General features: G+C 33.4%; 3 protein-coding genes across 6 annotated transcripts; 2 read left to right on the forward strand and 1 right to left on the reverse strand.

Annotated features, from left to right (window-relative positions):
• Nucleotides 1–414: 414 nt before the first annotated feature.
• On the reverse strand, nt 415–2,138 carry LOC107424314 (high mobility group B protein 3). Of its 2 annotated transcripts, XM_048478733.2 has the most exons (8): nt 1,981–2,138; nt 1,825–1,881; nt 1,533–1,637; nt 1,307–1,364; nt 1,140–1,184; nt 964–1,044; nt 781–870; nt 415–668 (listed from the first exon to the last, which is right to left on the reverse strand). In XM_048478733.2, exons 2-8 carry the CDS (start codon nt 1,872–1,874, stop codon nt 648–650), a joined length of 450 nt encoding a protein of 149 aa, XP_048334690.1. In that variant the 5' UTR covers nt 1,875–1,881; nt 1,981–2,138; the 3' UTR covers nt 415–647. The 2 variants fall into 2 exon arrangements, with proteins under 2 accessions (XP_048334690.1, XP_060674957.1); XM_060818974.1 differs by lacking the exon at nt 1,981–2,138 and having other exon boundaries at nt 1,533–1,696; nt 1,825–1,858.
• A 3,370-nt stretch (nt 2,139–5,508) lies between these two features.
• On the forward strand, nt 5,509–9,168 carry LOC107424312 (protein GET1). 2 transcript variants are annotated; one of them, XM_048478796.2, is made up of 9 exons: nt 5,509–5,731; nt 6,017–6,287; nt 6,388–6,467; nt 6,677–6,747; nt 7,296–7,366; nt 7,453–7,534; nt 7,891–7,940; nt 8,271–8,361; nt 8,530–9,168. In XM_048478796.2, the coding sequence occupies exons 2-8, from the start codon at nt 6,171–6,173 to the stop codon at nt 8,340–8,342; spliced, it is 543 nt and encodes a 180-aa protein (XP_048334753.2). In that variant the 5' UTR covers nt 5,509–5,731; nt 6,017–6,170; the 3' UTR covers nt 8,343–8,361; nt 8,530–9,168. The 2 variants fall into 2 exon arrangements, with proteins under 2 accessions (XP_048334753.2, XP_015889565.3); XM_016034079.4 differs by having other exon boundaries at nt 5,510–5,731; nt 8,271–8,367.
• Nucleotides 9,169–10,906: 1,738 nt separating this feature from the next.
• On the forward strand, nt 10,907–15,680 carry LOC107424355 (rab escort protein 1). 2 transcript variants are annotated; one of them, XM_016034142.4, is made up of 9 exons: nt 10,911–11,881; nt 12,317–12,439; nt 13,113–13,212; nt 13,548–13,586; nt 13,688–13,928; nt 14,007–14,082; nt 14,545–14,737; nt 15,225–15,305; nt 15,414–15,680. In XM_016034142.4, exons 1-9 carry the CDS (start codon nt 11,163–11,165, stop codon nt 15,507–15,509), a joined length of 1,668 nt encoding a protein of 555 aa, XP_015889628.2. In that variant the 5' UTR covers nt 10,911–11,162; the 3' UTR covers nt 15,510–15,680. The 2 variants fall into 2 exon arrangements, 1 of the variants encoding a protein (XP_015889628.2); XR_007242426.2 differs by lacking the exon at nt 15,414–15,680 and having other exon boundaries at nt 10,907–11,881; nt 14,007–14,078.
• Nucleotides 15,681–16,987: the final 1,307 nt, after the last annotated feature.

A 16,987-nucleotide genomic window follows, 5' to 3' on the forward strand; every position in this document is an offset into this window, starting at 1 on the left:
CGATTTACAAAAGAGCTGAGTTGACTCTGGCAAATGCCTTTCCCGAATTACCATCGAGAATAAATCCGCAAATACCATATTGAATTGCGAGCTTAGATTGGACAATTAAATTCTAAGTCAAAACCAAAATATCTTTTGAGGTCAAACACATTTCATCAACACCCCCCAACAACAATAGAATATGTCCGCGAATCAGAACAAAAACAGAAACCCATTCTATATTCCCATTTATTCAAATACTTAGCCGGTTTGTTAACAGCCGAAATCCAATGAAATTAATGTAAAAGTTTAATTAAGAAACGTCAACCGCTTGACCTCCAATTTCACCATTTAACAATAATCAGGAATTATCAGATCAGATTAACAATACTTCATATAAACTGAAGAAAATAATTACGCAAATAAGAAGGAAGATAAACTCAAACTCAAACTAAATCATTGAACAATGAAAAAAGGAGATTTAAGTACAGAACCATATGGGGGAATCAGGAAGGTTCCTGAAACTAATCCCTTGTTTTTGTTTTTCCTAATCTAACCTAACAAAGTAGCTATTTATCAAAGAGTAAATCTGAAAATGCAGGGTCCTTATATCTCTAAGCAATCCACCTACACAAATTGCTCCTCAACCACCATTTCATTCATCATCTTTACTCGTCATCATCTTCCTCCTGTGTTAAATAAAATAATCACAATTAAAAAACTAGGTAAAATATATCCCACGCAAAATTTAAAAATATATATATATATATAACTAAATAAGGGTCAACATCAAAAACCAACCTCTCCGCTCTCATCCTCTTCATCATCCTCATCGTTCACCTCCGACTTTGACTTGTCAGATTCTTCTTCGTCCGCCCCAGGACCCTCGGCCTGTTGAACCAATCGACTTTTAGAAATAAATAATTCCGCGGCAACAACGAAACTTTCTAATAACTAAGATCTTCAAAAAAAAGAATAACTTACCAGTCTCTTGTTGTAAGCCTGCATGTTCTTGTTGTATTCAGTCTTCCTTTTCTCCGCCCTGGCTACAAATGGAGCTTTTTCCTAAAAAATTTAGGAGTAAAATATATGAATAAAAAAAACTAATCAAACGGCACGACAATTAATAACAATCACAAAATTAATAATCAAATACTCACAGCCTCGGACAACGATTTCCATTTATCACCACCAGCTTTACCGACCTGATTATTTTTAGGGAAAAAAAAATTAATATACCAGGAGAGAGAGAGAGAGAGAGAGAGAGAGAGCCCAAAAATAAAAAATAAAAGGTCTAGTAAAATCTGAAAGGATCAGATTCGCTTACGGCGGCAACAGATTTGTTATTCGGATGCTCTTTCTTGTACTTTTCTCTAAACTCCTCCCTGTATTTTAGAGCCCCAAAAAAATTTTTAAAAAAAATTCAAAAAAATTAAAAAGTACAACTCAGGAAATTTATAGTTTGAAAAAGGAAAAAACAAGCAAAAAGACGGATCTGAAATAATAAAATTAAAAGAAGAAAAAATAAAACGTTCCAGAGACAAAAACCATACATGAAAACGAAGAAGGCACTTGCAGGCCTCTTAGGTTTGTTTGGATCCTTTCCAGCCTTCTTGGTTACCTTCTTACCGACTCCAGCTGCAGATTTGCTCTTCAGCCTAACAAATCCAAATACCAAAAAAATGACTGTTTATCGGCCTGCACACACAAAAAAGCGCTAGAAATACAAAATACACAAGACATCACAGATCCAGTAGTCGACATCGGAGCACGATTTTCACATAAACAGATTCCAAAAATGAGAAAAACAAAAAAAGAAAAAGGAAAATGACGAACAAAACTCACCTGGTATCAGTCGACTTTTTGATACCACCCTTAGATTTACCGCCTTTCATGGCGAGCCTGCAGAGAAAAGAGGTAAAACCAGTGAGAATCGGGCAAAAAGCGGTAAGAATCAATAGACTCAGTGAGAGTCAGCGCCGCGTAGGGGAACCGAGTTACCTTCAAAGGGCTAGGGTTTGCGAAGAGATAAGGTAGAGAGACACGGAGAATAGAAGTAAGATATGCTTTGCTTTGTTTTGGTGCTGGTGCGTGTGTTTGTGTGTGTTTTAGAGGGGATAAGAAGGGGCTCGTGGGGGCGACCTTCCAAAATAAAAAATAAAAATAAAATGAAATAGAAATAAAAGCCTCTCAAAATTAAAAACTGAATCGTGAAAACAATTGAAGTCCGGGTTTAGGCGGGATTTCAAAAATCTTTTGCCACGTCAACGATCCGTGCGCGGTTCTTCTATTCGCTCTCCTCGTTTCCTTACCACCTCTTTCGTTTGTGTTTCCTTGTGTGTTTCTTCATTCTCTCCCTTGCTGGCGGAACAGCGTGCAGATCATGGACACGTGTACGACGGATGCGCAAAGATGTTGAAATGGGTTTACAATGGCACGTGTGAACCTTTGGGACGAAATGACAAATTTAGGCTTCGATTTTTATTGCTCTTTCTGGGGGCCGGTAGTTGGAGCCTTATCAAAGCACGGAAAAGAAAATGAGCGACACGCGGGGTGATGTACTAGTGATGATGGGATATTTATTAATATTCAAGGAAGGGTAAATTTGTAAAAACGTTTGGTTGGAAGCGCAACGCAATGCCCTTTCGGTTTCAGATATACGGCAGGATGATACCAACCTATATTTTTGTGAAAGAGGTTCTTGTTTCTGTAGCTTTCTTTTGCTTTAATTTGTATAAAATCACTATAATGGCCCTCGTTTAGACTTCTTCGCAGATATTTTTATGTATTTCTTTTTTTAGGATTTTGTTTGAGAAAATAATAATACTCGAATTGAAACTTGTTCCTAATAAAATATTCTTTCTTTATATTTATATTTTATATTATTAGGGTGGTTTGAAAGGAATTTTAAAAGTTTATCTCAATTTTGACTAAATGCTGATGCATTAAACACTTCATCTAGACATGCTTCTTTCTCTGGGCCTTTTCGATCTCTTTTTGGGTAGAAAAACTTCTCTCTGGACCTGAAAATTAGATTAGATTTGCAGAGCGGCCCACAAAAGGTCCAATGTGAAACTGAGTTGTATTGGGTTTGACTTTGAAATTAGCTTTCCACCCATGTAACCCATTCAATTAATAGGGTATCATCATTTTAATTATTTTTCTTACTTTTTTTTTCTTTTTTGACAATTTGTAATAGATTAATAATCATTATGCATAAATCTATCCCAAAAAAAAAAGTAATCATCATGGATAATAATCATTGCAATTGTGTTTGATATTTAAATTCAAAATAGTCACAGCAAAAACTACTATTTTCTTAAATAATAACCTAACTTTCATTTTAATATCAATAAAATATACATATAAATTCAAATACATTATATGCGCCTGCTTTGTCTTATAACTTACGTGTCTAGTTTCCTATGATTTTCTGCACTATAAATGTGATGAACAAACTTACATTATGAAACTTGTTAAAAATGATTAACCATGTTTGAATATAGTTTTAACAGAATTTTAATGGTATAAAAAAATAAAAAATAAAAAATAAGCTAAGAAGATTTTACGTGTCGGAGCAATTCAAAAGTTTTCAAGATAATACAGACTTACAAATAAAAATCACCTAGTTATGCTATTTCGTAATACATAACTAAATAAAAATCGTAATACATAACTACTTATTGTTTGGTTACCAACCCAACAACATGAACAACCATTACCTTTTACATAATCAACCTAAATAACAATATGACATTTGAAAATTTCTCATATTAGTGTACACACTATTATGAACTACCACATTGCTATTTTGCCATTATCTTCACCTGGTACTGTTTTGTTTTTTGGTGAATAGTACTATTGTTTTGTTAGTCTCTAGAAATGTAAGCAGAAAGAATAGTTTTATTATTATCATTATTATAACACTTAAAAATCTAGTCAAACATAAAATGGCTTATTAGCATTGTTACCCCTTGGATTATATCCTTAATTACACTTCGGACTCTAAAATTATTGGCTGACACTTTAGCCTTGATGCACTTTGCTATTTAAATTAATTTTTATATACTTTTTAGTAATTTTGAGAAATGTATTTTCTAGGGCAAAACTAAACTCATTGCAAAGGGATAAAAAGAAATTACGCTTAAAATGTATTTGATATAATACATAAGGGCTTTGTTGGGTTGGGATGCGCCATCTTATAATTCTGTTGTCTCTTCTTTATAGTAAATGTGTTACATATTTTTTTTTTTCCATAAAAAAATATATATATTGCACATTTTACAGTATGTTTTTTGAACCCAAAAAAAAAAAAAAAAGAAAAAGAAAAAAAAAAAAAGAAAAATGTATTCCATATTTCACAACTTCAACTAATGAATAATTTACAGGGGCATATGACTGCTATGAGGAAATATTTGATTTGTAATTTGGTGGATTATTTGTTGTAATAAATGTAGTGCATGTTTTAAAACTTTCAAAAATTAAACCAATAAATAATTTAAGTACCACATGGAAAAGAAAAAAAAAATGGGAATATGAAAAAAAAAAGAAAAGAAAAAGAAAGAAAGAGCAAAGTACAACTATAGGAATAATTTAGAGATTAACACATTATGGGATTTAATGTATTTAATTTAGAATTTGAAGGATGTTAAAAGTGTTTAAAAGTTTATAAGTATTTGATTTATATTTTAAACAAATCTATACAAATTTAATAATATTCAATTCAGATTTTAATAGATAATAAAAGTACATTAAAATCTAGATGTGCACAATTAAGACTTTATAAAATTATTTTAAAATTTAGTGATATTCAAAAAATCATTAATCTTAAAATATTTTAAAAAATAATAAATTTTAATAGATTTGAAATTATTTTAACAGTGAAATTATGAAAAAAATTATCAGTATGAAATCCTGCCTTAAATCCAAATATTTTGTTAGATTCTTATAAATTATTTATATAATCTATAAAATTTTATAACAATGTTGGTTTTTCTCCATAAATAATAATAATTAAAAAAATATTAATAATGGTCTACATTTATTCCATCCTTATGAACAATTTTTGTTATTCCATAACATTCAAAATGTTATGAATTTATCACCCATTAACTGCATGCATTGGAGCGGCTCTGTGATAGGCAGAGCACGCATAAAGGTTGTACATACCATATTTTTGGGTTCCTAAATCTACTTTCTTAATTCAAAAAAATACACCATCAATTTAGAAAGAGATAAGGTTTAGAAGACTTTTCTACTATCCTTTTGAATATTTACGAGACAACGACAATGGCTGGAGGCATGTTTTTCTATTCAATTTTTAATTCCGCATTGATCTAATTGCTATATAGAAATGTTAAGTATATTTATATCGATATATTTTTTCTTATAAACAATCCATAAGATCGTTTAAACTTTATAATTTATTTTAAATATAATAAATTCTCAATTGAGTAGATCCTAGTAATCCTTAAAAAACATAAAAAACAAAGCTAATAATCCAAAAAAAATATATAGAATAAAATGAAAAATCAAAGAGGATTCTGTCTTTTTGAAAATTAAAAAAAAAAAAAAAACAAAAGAGGGTCAGAAATAAAAGAGTCCTTGTAAGAGGCCGAAATTGAGGGATCTGTGTGTAAAGATTGGGCTTTTACGAAAATCATATTTTGGTTGCCCAAACCACAAATTAGATAAAAGATAAAAGAGATCAAGCGGGCAGCAGAGCAATGGCAACACCCACCGCCAAAACCCGGTTAGTTTCTTTACGTATTTTTCTCTTTACATTGATGGCACGAGAAAGTTCGTCTGTTTGTTTCAAGATCTATCTTAATTTAATTTGAAATAAAAACCTCTCTTAATTCGTATAAGTTTATGAATGTCGCACTTCGCTTTCGCTTTGTTTTTTTTGGTTTTTTTCCAAATTATAATCAATTTTGGATCGTAATATGTTCGTTTTGACCGTCTATTTTTATATATATCTCTGTTTTTTATGGAGAGAGTGGTTGAACTCATAGCCTATCTGGGTTTTGTAACTCAGGCTGAGTTTCTGCAATATTTTGACCCGACCCGCCACATAGTATCGGGCTAAAGAACAAATAGTCCAGTCGCCCGGAGATTAGCAAATTACGGTAGGCAGAGAGAGGCGTTTGGACTTGGGCCTGGAAGCCTGAAATCGACTAACACAGCCACGCATGGAGGAGACAGTAGAAACCCTAGAGGGGCGTCAAGGATCGCTCGCAGCTCCTTTAATCTTCATGATTGTAATTGCTTTCCAGTTTCTCTCAAGGGGGCTTGAACACCTGAAGAAGGTACTTCCCAATTAATTCTTTTCTCTCTTTTCAATTTATGTTTGATTTTCAACATTTGAAAAACGAATTTTCGTTTTGACAATGTTTTGTGGTCTTTAAGAATGCATCCATGAGGTCTGCAGAGACCAACTTACGTGGAGAGATAAAGCAGCTCTTGAAAGAGGCAAGCTCCTTGTCACAGTGAGTCATTGATCGATATTTACACTGAATAATAATGCCATATGCTTTATTTTATATATATACATATACACATTATAAAAATAAATTCGTTTTCTAACATAGTTTCTTGAGCTTCCAGATGTGATGATGGTAGATAGATATATCAGAAAAAACATTTCAAAGGGTATGCTTTGTGTAATTTGTATGATTTTCCTCTTTGATGATTGCAGGCCCTCAACATTCGCTCAAGCTGCGAAACTTAGGAGATTGGCCGCTGCTAAGGAGAAAGAACTGGCAAATTGTAAGGCTATTTTCAGCTTCAGGGCATCTATTTCATTTTATCTTTTACATAGTTAGGCTTAGGTTATATATTGCAGAATGTGATAATGTATTATTCGTGAAACCATGTACATGGTTTTGTTTTGATCTGTTATTTAGGAGGTAGATGTCGATATTAATATTATTTTCTAGGTGGTCTAGGTTGATAACCAAATAGTTTCATGCTTAAATTCCAGAGTATGGATAGATTGCTATTCGAGGTCTTTCATTCCTCATCTGACCACTTGTTGTATATGGAAATGTAATCTTTTTAAATGTGAAGCATGCTACCATTGTCTGGACTCTTAATCTGGGAGCATTTAAATTTGTCCTTATATGAGCTGTTTGCAAATTATAGACTTGTTTTTATTGCTACATCAATTAGTTTTTATTGCCATGCCTGGTGTCTTCCCATCTTATTCATGATATCTTGATGAACTATTGCACGCTTCTAATAAGTGGTTGTAGTCCCGTAGTAACTTGCAAATTTCTCTTTATGGATGGGGAATTCTAACATTAACTGTCTTTTAGATCATGATTCACAAAAAAAGGAGATGAAAATATCATGCGATCTGTATCTTAAAGTTCTGTTCATCACAAAGGTAATTCTGGGTAGATTTAAAATTTGTTTTTTTGTTTGTTCCTCTTCATTCAAGATCTTGTTGATTCCTTTTCTTGTGCTACATAGGTTGTAACTTATTTTGTGCTGATATGCTGGTTTTGGAGGGTTCCTGTTGCCATTATATCACAGCAACTCGTTCAACCCTTTGGTAATGCATCATCACCTATATTCTTATTAAGTTTGGAGAACTTCACGCCTACTATTTAGTGGTTTTTTATTTATTTTTATTTTTTAAATATATTGCTATTTGGTGATAATTGTCTTTTCTTGTCTTTAACATCGTGAAAATGATTCTATATTAAGTTGAATTTGTGTCTGCTTAAACCCTGCAACTTTGAACTCTGTAGTCTTTTTGATGAGCATGTCAGACATGAGACACACTTAAATAATAGAAGATCAAGTAGAACCACATTAATTAGATTATGTATAAGAAGGGAAAATATAGCAGTAAAGAAATTTGAAATTATTGCAGTCTCTTATCTGATGTATTATGTCATTTTGCAGGGAGGATTTTATCTTGGAGGGGTGGAGGAATCTTAAATGGCAATGTTATGGTAAAAAATTGGAATTTTTAATTTATTATTGTTTTCATCTATTTTAACTCAAAAGAAACATTATATACAAAAGAGTGTCTCATTCTTCTGAGCAAGAAGAGCTGCACTGAGCCTTTATTTTTCTGAAAGTGTCCGCAAGTAAATCATATCACTCTTGAATCTTTACTCTCTTTCATTTGGGTGAATCAGTACCTACTTTCCTACCTTCGAGGTTCACTTTACAATAGGTTTTATAGGGGGAAAAAAAGCAGCTTCCTTTTGGTAATATGCATCATAAATATGAATATCTTATTGTTTGGATAATTTACATGTTTCCTTATGTGTTTGCAGGTTGGAATTATACCCTGGTTAATATTATCCACCAGGGTTAGCAAATTCATTTGTCAACTCTTCAAAATTTAGTATTCAAGTGATCTCAAATGTATTGGTGATTGACCTCTAAAGCCTTTGTCTAAGGCCCATTAAGGGTCCAATATGAAAATGTCAACTTTTTTATTTTCTTTTTCATTTTTTTGAAATATTTTTGTTAATATAAAACCATTAGGGTGCATTCATTGACATTTTATAAGATTATTTTTAATGTTTTTAGGAGTTGGGAGAAATTTTGAAGCATTTATGTGTTTGGTAAAATTAGAGTTAAGCTGCCATCAATGGTTTTTCTCGGCCTGAGAATTCCTGTGCTGTGATTCATAGCTATGTGCTTGAAGTGAAGAATATTGTTCAGAGAGATTTACATAAAAATAAGAATTATCCTTGCTGGTTGAAGTGGACAGCTCCTAGGGATGGGTTTGTCAAGTTGAACATTGATGGTTGTTTTAGGAGTAAATTTGGGTTGGCTGGAGCGGGTGAAGTTATAAGAGACTCTAATGGTCATTGGATTTATGGGTTTGTTGTTAACCTTGGGAAATCTAGCTGTATTGCTGCTGAAGCCTGGGGTATGTTCCATGGGTTGGGACTTGGGAGAGCTGAAATTCAGTGAAGTCCAAGTGGAATCTGATTCATCTTTGATTGTCTCTTGGATTGCAACTGACTTGGAGATCTGACATCCTCACTATGGAATCATCGAGAACAGAAGAGAAATTCTCAAGCATCATCCGTAATTTTCAATCTCTCACATCTTTAGAGAATGCAATGTAGTAGCTGATAAGCTTGCCAGTCTGAGTTATAGTTTTAGTTTTGGATTTCATGGTTTTGAGAAACCTTCTGAAAGTGTTAATCTTTTGTTGTATTTTGACAGCATTGGAAGTGTTTCTTCCAGGTTTATCAATGCAGCTTCTTGAGCCTCTGGCTCTGCTTCTGATAAAAAAGGAAAAAAATTATAGTTAGGCTGATCATTTGATAAGTTTGGTAAAGGTCGAGGTCGAATTACTTGAAAATGCTTAAATTCTTTGTGGTTGTGGTTGGTAGGAGATCTGAGCGTTGTCACCAAAAAAGACTCCAAAGAAGGTCAGAGGATTAATATAAAGGCCGAAGAAGGGGAAGCTAGTAGCTTCCATGTTCATAACTCGATCTCCTGTTAACCAACCTATCGTTTTCCCTCTTCCAAAGGTAAAAAACTTGTTAAATTTTCGGGTATCTGAATTGGCCAAAGCTTATAGCCTTTCATACGCTAAAAATGGTGGGATTCGTAAAGTGGCTTTCTCCTTCACCCACCACCACATGGGAAGAAATCTGGACCATGTGTACATTGTCTTAAAACCCAATATTTTGTATTTAGAAAAACATTAGAAAATAAAATCGTGAAAATATAGATTAGGCCTTTTGAGGGAATTTAACCTCCCATTAGGTTTTTCAAAGAAACTTAAATCTCCAAAATATAAATCAACGACCAATACTTTTATGTTAGAATAATGTACAAATTTTACATTAACTAACCTATTCCTTAAAACTAAGCACCAACAACTTTATCAAATAAGTTGTGGGTATTTAATTCAACACACCTTAACTAAGACAACTAACCTATTCCTTATCTCAGACAACTAAACTATCAACACACCTTTTACGCTATGGTTGTGCGTATTTATTTAATTCACAAGTTGACCAACATCCTGCTCTAAGCTTTGAGCAGATGGCTTCCCAAGGTTAACACACGCTCTACAATTGTCAAATAAGGCTGATTTAATTGATATATCCATTACATTCACCGATTTTCTACTATTAATTATTACTATTTTTATTATTTATTTGAATAATTATTTAATCTATCATTTTCAGAAACTTAATAACCATAACCCTCTTATTTTATAAACACACAAATTTTGAAATATTTGGTGGAATAATTAGATTGCTAAACATTTCAGTAATACAAATTTCAGTTACACCTGTGATACATTTGTCCTTGTTGATCAAACACAGGATGTGGTATTAAACGCTAAATAACCATTGTAAATTAGAACTATCCTGGAAACCCTACATGCTTACTCTGATATCAGTTAAACAAATCTTGTCCTTATTTTCTTAATAGAATCTTTTACCTCTTTAAACCTATATATTTGTCCAATTTATTATTATTTGTTGTTCAAACTATTAAATATTTTAATTTGACACTAAAAAAAATTTTTGCTTAACTTTTTCATTGTCATGGAGGTTTATAAAACAAAACTTATGCTAGAAACCATAAAATTTTGTTTCTGGCACAACCTAAGCACATCATGAAACTTTCTAGGTATCATGAGAAATTTGAGCTTCCATTTGATAAAAACATGAGGGAGAGAAACCCTCTATTAAGAAATAACTTAAACGGAAAAAAATTATTAAATAAATGTTACAAAGGTATAATGAGCAAGAAACCATTGCACCAAATAATCGATCGCAAGAGTGAATAACAGTGTCTTTCCCGTTTCTATATTCTTAACATCCTTTTTTTTTTTTTTTTTTTCACTTAAATGAAATAGTTTTTTTTTTTTGAAATAATGAAATAGTTGAGTTAGAAATAATATTTTTCTTTGAATATAAATAAATCTTTTTGCGCAGTAATGTTAACTTCCTCTCGAAACTCGCCCCAAAATCATATTATTTGTAAAAAATAATTAAAAAAAAAAAAGCTCGTAGAAAATTAATTTTGGCTATAATTCATAATTTATTATCCAAATTGCAAAAGACTTTCATTTGGTAATTCGAAGACCGCCGGTTCTTGGTTGTTGCCGGCTTCGTCAACTGCCTCTTTCAACTCACTTTCCTTCGTATTCATCCCATCCCATCCCATCCCATCCACGCGCCGCCATGAGTGACTCCTCTTCGTACCCTCCGATCGACCCCACCACATTCGACCTCATCGTCGTCGGCACAGGTCTACCGGAATCCGTGATCGCTGCTGCAGCCTCTGCCGCCGGGAAAACCGTGCTCCACCTCGACCCGAACCCTTTCTATGGCGGCCACTTCGCCTCTCTACCTCTCCACGACATATCGGATTTCCTAAATTCCGTTTCTACCCCTACTCAGCCATCGACCACCACAACCACCACCATCGACGGCAATGAATACACCGTGGTGGATCTAAGCCGCCGGTCTCTCTATTCCGATATCGAAATATCCTCCTATGTCCCGGAACTCCTGGCCGAGAATTCAAGGAAATTCAACATCGATCTTGGCGGCCCTAAGGTTCTGTTTTGCGCGGACAACGCCATCGATCTTTTAGTGAAATCGAAAGCGAGCCAGTATTTAGAATTCAAGGGCGTCGATGCCAGCTTTGTTTGTAATGAGAGTGGGAGGTTGTGGAACGTGCCGGACTCACGGTCGGCGATATTTAAGGACAAGAGCCTTAGTCTTACGGGGAAGAACCAGCTGATGAGGTTCTTCAAGCTCGTTCAGCAACACTTGGAGGCTTCTGGGCACGAAGGTAGTGACAGTGGCAGTGACAGTGCAAGGATTTCGGATGAGGATTTGGAGAGTCCATTCGTGGAATTCTTGCAGAAAATTCGGTTGCCAACCAAGATTAAATCGTACAGATCAAACCGCCTTTCTCTCTGTTAGTGAGAGTTACTTTTGTCTTTTTCCTTCTTAATATTTTTGCTTGTGAATTCGCTCTCATATCTCTATACTCTCTACATTTATTAAAATGTGTATACTAGTTTTTTGGATCAAAAGCTTTATATGTTAGTCTTAATTTGTTATGGCTGCCTTAGCTCTGCTGCGTTTATTTTGTCCTCTCCATTTTCACTGAGCTGAAGCTATGACTGAAATTTTTCCGAAGGTGTTCTTTAAATTACTTGGACGTCTGCTTATGGTATTTGAATGATGGGCAGGGTATCTTTATACCTCTTCCCCAATCTGAAAAGCATGTGATAAGCTATCTTGTTTTTATGTTCATAGGCTATTTCTGTCATTGTTTCTGATTTGGCGCTGATACTTGGTCTCTTTTATATGCTTTGCTGTAGGATAATTCTTTATGCTATAGCCATGGCAGATCACGATCAAGACAATTTGGAGGTTTGCAAAGATATACTTAAAACTAAAGATGGAATAGATCGTTTGGCTCTCTACCATAAATCAGTTGGCAGGTAATGCTTTTTATTTTTTATTTTTATTTTTTTTGATGATTATCCTATAGCTTCAAATTCAGTAGAGGTTTGGTGCCACTGCAATAGATAAAGTTTCAAATAGGGCGTAGGTTATACTAAGTTAATGAATCAACTTGAAGAATCTGAATGAAATAGAATTAAAAGAATGGTAGGAATTAAACAACTATGGAACTTTATGATTCTTGACTCTTTTAACATCAATTCTTTGAATCAGCAGTCACTCTTAGTATAATGGCAGAATGTTTGAACTTTACCTTCTCAGTTAACTGGTCACCAGCGAGCTGGCATCTTACTGGCCCCCATTGTCACAAACCTTGTAGTATGTTGAGCCATCATTAATAATTAATTATCTAAAATTAATTAATTATTTATTTATTTTGAATGAATGCTATTTAATTTTGTGCACTATAGCTTTTTTTTCCCTTCTTATAGATGAATCACCAGCTAGTAAGAAGTTGTAGTGTAACATGATGTCAATAAAATTCAGATAAAATATGGCTTAGCTGCTTTTGCTTTAGTATTTTGTGTTAGCACATGCAATCTGACGGCATTTAGACGTTTGATATTATAGTTTTGGCCTTCCGTTCATTTTTGAGAAAAAAATTGCATCATTATACCATGCACATTTTCTTTAATTTCTTTTTCTTCTCAGGTTTCCTAATGCACCTGGGGCTTTGCTTTATCCTATTTATGGCCATGGGGAACTATCACAAGCCTTTTGCCGCCGAGCTGCTGTTAAAGGTTGCATCTATGTAAGTTTCTGTTATGTGTTCTATAACTTCTATCCCATGGAGTATTTTTTTTATCGGTTACAATGCTCTGTACTTATTCATCCTCAATATAGCGTTTAAACTATCTTTTACCATTTGAAGTTTTATTTTTACTTTGTTGAATCCTTCAGGATGTCTTTGTGCTCTTTCTTAATTGTACCATGGAATTTAATGGGAAGAACTTGGTTTGGTAGCTTACTTTCATACATTTTTATATCTGTTTTGCATAGTCTGGACATTTAACTTATCGGAAGAAGTGAATTGTACAAATTTTGTAAGTCCTGTATAAAACTATGTCTAATACTTTTGTCATACAGGTTCTGCGAATGCCAGTTATTGCTTTGCTTATAGACAAGGTACAGAAGTAACTGTTAAAAAATTTGTCTGACACAAACTAAGTTTGATTGGAAAAGGTAAAAGCTTAATCCATTTTTGTAATTGCTTGACTCTTATGCAGGGCAATGGGCAATATAAGGGTGTTAGATTAGCTTCAGGTCAGGATTTGTTAAGCCACCAGCTTGTCCTAGATCCAGCCTTCTCTGTTCCATTAGCATCATCTCCACCGGATCTTCTCAGAGAAAGACTTAAAGGTTTAAGTCTTAAAAATGTTAAAGGGAAGGTGGCTAGGGGGATATGTGTTACAAGTTGTTCCTTGAAGCCAGATGTATCAAATTTTCTGGTGGTATACCCTCCTCAATGTAAGACTGATAATCTGATTCTACTACTTGTATTTTCTTAAAAGAAAAAAGGAAAACGTGACTTCCATTTTTCCTCAGCTTTGTACCCTAAGCAGAATACATCAATTCGGGCTTTACAAATTGGTGGGGGTCTGGCTGTTTGTCCATCAGGCATGTAAGTTTATAATCATTTGTCATGAATAGAGTTATCTTCTCTCTCTTTCTGTTTCTTTCTATCTTTTATGAACTCTTATTTTATGTTTTTATTTTTTATTGTTTTTTTCTCTCTCCCTCCTTAATGAACTTTTTCTGTTTTAAGTATAATTTAATGGCCAAATGTTGTGGAAAATCATGAATGCCTCTAAATATATGTGCCACCTTTCCAGTATTTTAATTTACTTCCCTAAAACATTGTTGATATTTTCTCCATCTTTCGATTTGCTTTTTTGGATGTGGTAGCTGGAGACAACACCAACTTTATATTGTTATTGCCTTGATATGTTGAATTTAGTTTTTCGCTACAATATAAACTGCTGATATCAGCCTTGTTTAAACAGTCTGCTTTTACACGTTTAAGCACTCACTCTTTTGGGCAAGGTTGAAATATTACAGTTTTTACCCACTCTTTCTCCTTCAGGTTTGTGTTATACTTTTCTGCTTTATGTGATGACGGCAAACAAGGGAAAAATCTACTGCGTGCAGCAATAAATGATCTTCTCAAACTCTCTGGTCCTGAAAAAGCTGAAAGTGGTTCAGCTGCTGAAGATGAAAATGCTGATGTAAAACCCACCTTACTTTGGAGTGCATTGTATATTCAGGAGCTGACTACGGTGTGCTTCTTATCCTGTATTGCATCGATGCTAAATTGCAATTCTCATTTAGTATGCTTTTCCCTCAAACAGTCAGATAATTGTTCTAGGACTTTTAGCCATTCCCCCCTAGTTCAATTGTGGAGCTTGAGTTCAAGGATGGCCTTTAGAAAGGACCTTTTGCTCAAATAGCTACATTGGGCCTTGGAATGCCATATGATGTTTTGGTCTCATCCATGACGGAGATATCTATGTATTTTATTTTTTTTTTTTCTTGGTGGTGATTTCATGTCCAAAACAAAAATAGAAAACACATGTAATGAAGATATACTGTCTCCTTCTCCTTGAAGAAAAGACATTGGTATTATTCTATACTGACATCGTTTTTTTTTTTTTTTTTGCTTACAAGACATCGTTGGAACTTGCACGGGGATGATGTTTTACTTTTATGCAGCATTAATCTTGACGCTGGTCTGATCTTGTCTAATAGAATTGTTATCAATTTCAGGGCCAATGTGAATATCTGAGCTCCACTCCCCTGCCAGATGGAAATCTGAGCTACAATGATCTATTAGATGAGACTGCAAAGGTACTTCTCTTTTATTGACCTTAAAAATGTTACTTGTTTTCGCATACAGTGATTCTCATATCACTGTTTGATAACGTTGTGTTTTCCTTTGGTGTGGATAATTGACAGCTTTTCGATAAGATGTATCCACATGAAGAATTCTTCCCAGAGATAACCTCGCCTGAGAGCCTTGAGGATGAAGTTGGGCTTAGTCTCGAGGGCTAATGAGATATGATCAGCAGAATCAATGTATAATTCGTACTGGGGCTTCGTTTGCTGGGCCGATCCACTTTATTCGGCTATTGGTGAAAAACGAAAAACTGAGGCCTTTTGTATTTTTATATGAAAAATAATATTTACTTTACGTTAAATTATTTAAATTTATTTATTTTTTTACCTTGTTTTGAACATTAATGATGTCTTTGGCTTGAAGAAGGCCTTTTGTGGCTTTTATACTTTCTTTAAAGATATCCATTATCACCATTATATCGCTGACAAATTTTGATTATAGGCAAAAGACAACAAAAGTTACTTTAATTTTTAATTTTTTTTAAAAAAAAAGGGGAAAGAAAAGAAAAAGTAAGGGAAAAAATAAAAAAAGAAAAAAAGAAGGAAATAATAGAACACCATCTACCTAGGCCTCCTCACCTGAAGAAAAAGCCAAATTCTGGTACTCCAACCGTGCAGTATCATCCAACCAGACGGCCCAATAGCATTTTTGGTGAAATCCCATTTTCACAATACAAAAAGGTGAAGAATAATTGATTGTAACTTCTGTTTGCCACTTCTCAGGCATGCGCCAAAGGCAGTTGATAAATTTGTATGACTTTCGTGAGCAAGCAAACTCTTGTGTTCACATAAATACCCTTTACCAATTATGCCAAGTAATTCGATTATCCACGCATTTTTGTAGCATTTTTCAGAGGTGTAGACGTTGATTTTGTGAAAATAATTTAACGTGGCATAGAGTGTATTTTTTAGTGTTATTGATGTACTTTATTGTAAATTTAGGTGTCAAAGGAATTCCAGATAAGAGTGACAGTTTGCGTGTATTTTACTCGCAAAATGACAATTCCCAACCTTTGAAATCCAATTTTCCAAACCAGACAAACCACCTAAAATAAGCTGTCCTGCAATGAACATTTTGTCCACATTTGTTCATATTTCATATCTATTTCTTACAGAAAAAAGGCCTAAATGACCTCAATATACCTTTTTTTTTTTTTTTTTTTTGGGCTCAATAACCTCTATGGACTTTATTAATGGTTTTTATTTTTTTTTATTTTTTTAAATTTCATTTCTTACTCATACAGCAGGTATTTTAAATACAAAGTCAAGTTTGTTGATGTGTTTGATATCTCATAATCTATTAATTTAATATTTATCTTAAAAACTAAGTTTATTTTCTATTTAAATCATTATTATCTATTCTATACTTACCAAGTTAATCACTAAACTGTTAATGAAGCTATTTACAAATTTCTTCATAATTAATTTCAAAATTCGTTTCAATTGAAACATTTAATAAATTAAGAACTAATTCCGTTATTTCCCTCTTTTTTTTTTTAACTTTATTTAAAAATTTTAAGTTTGTGATAGTCTAGTAATGTATTTGATATGGGGGATTAACTTAACTCGAAGTAGAACTCCACTTTATTTTTTATTTATTTATTTATTTTTAACAACTCTCGAAGTATAACTTA

This window comes from Ziziphus jujuba, chromosome 7 (assembly GCF_031755915.1).
Source record: "Ziziphus jujuba cultivar Dongzao chromosome 7, ASM3175591v1".
Taxonomy (NCBI): domain Eukaryota; kingdom Viridiplantae; phylum Streptophyta; class Magnoliopsida; order Rosales; family Rhamnaceae; genus Ziziphus; species Ziziphus jujuba.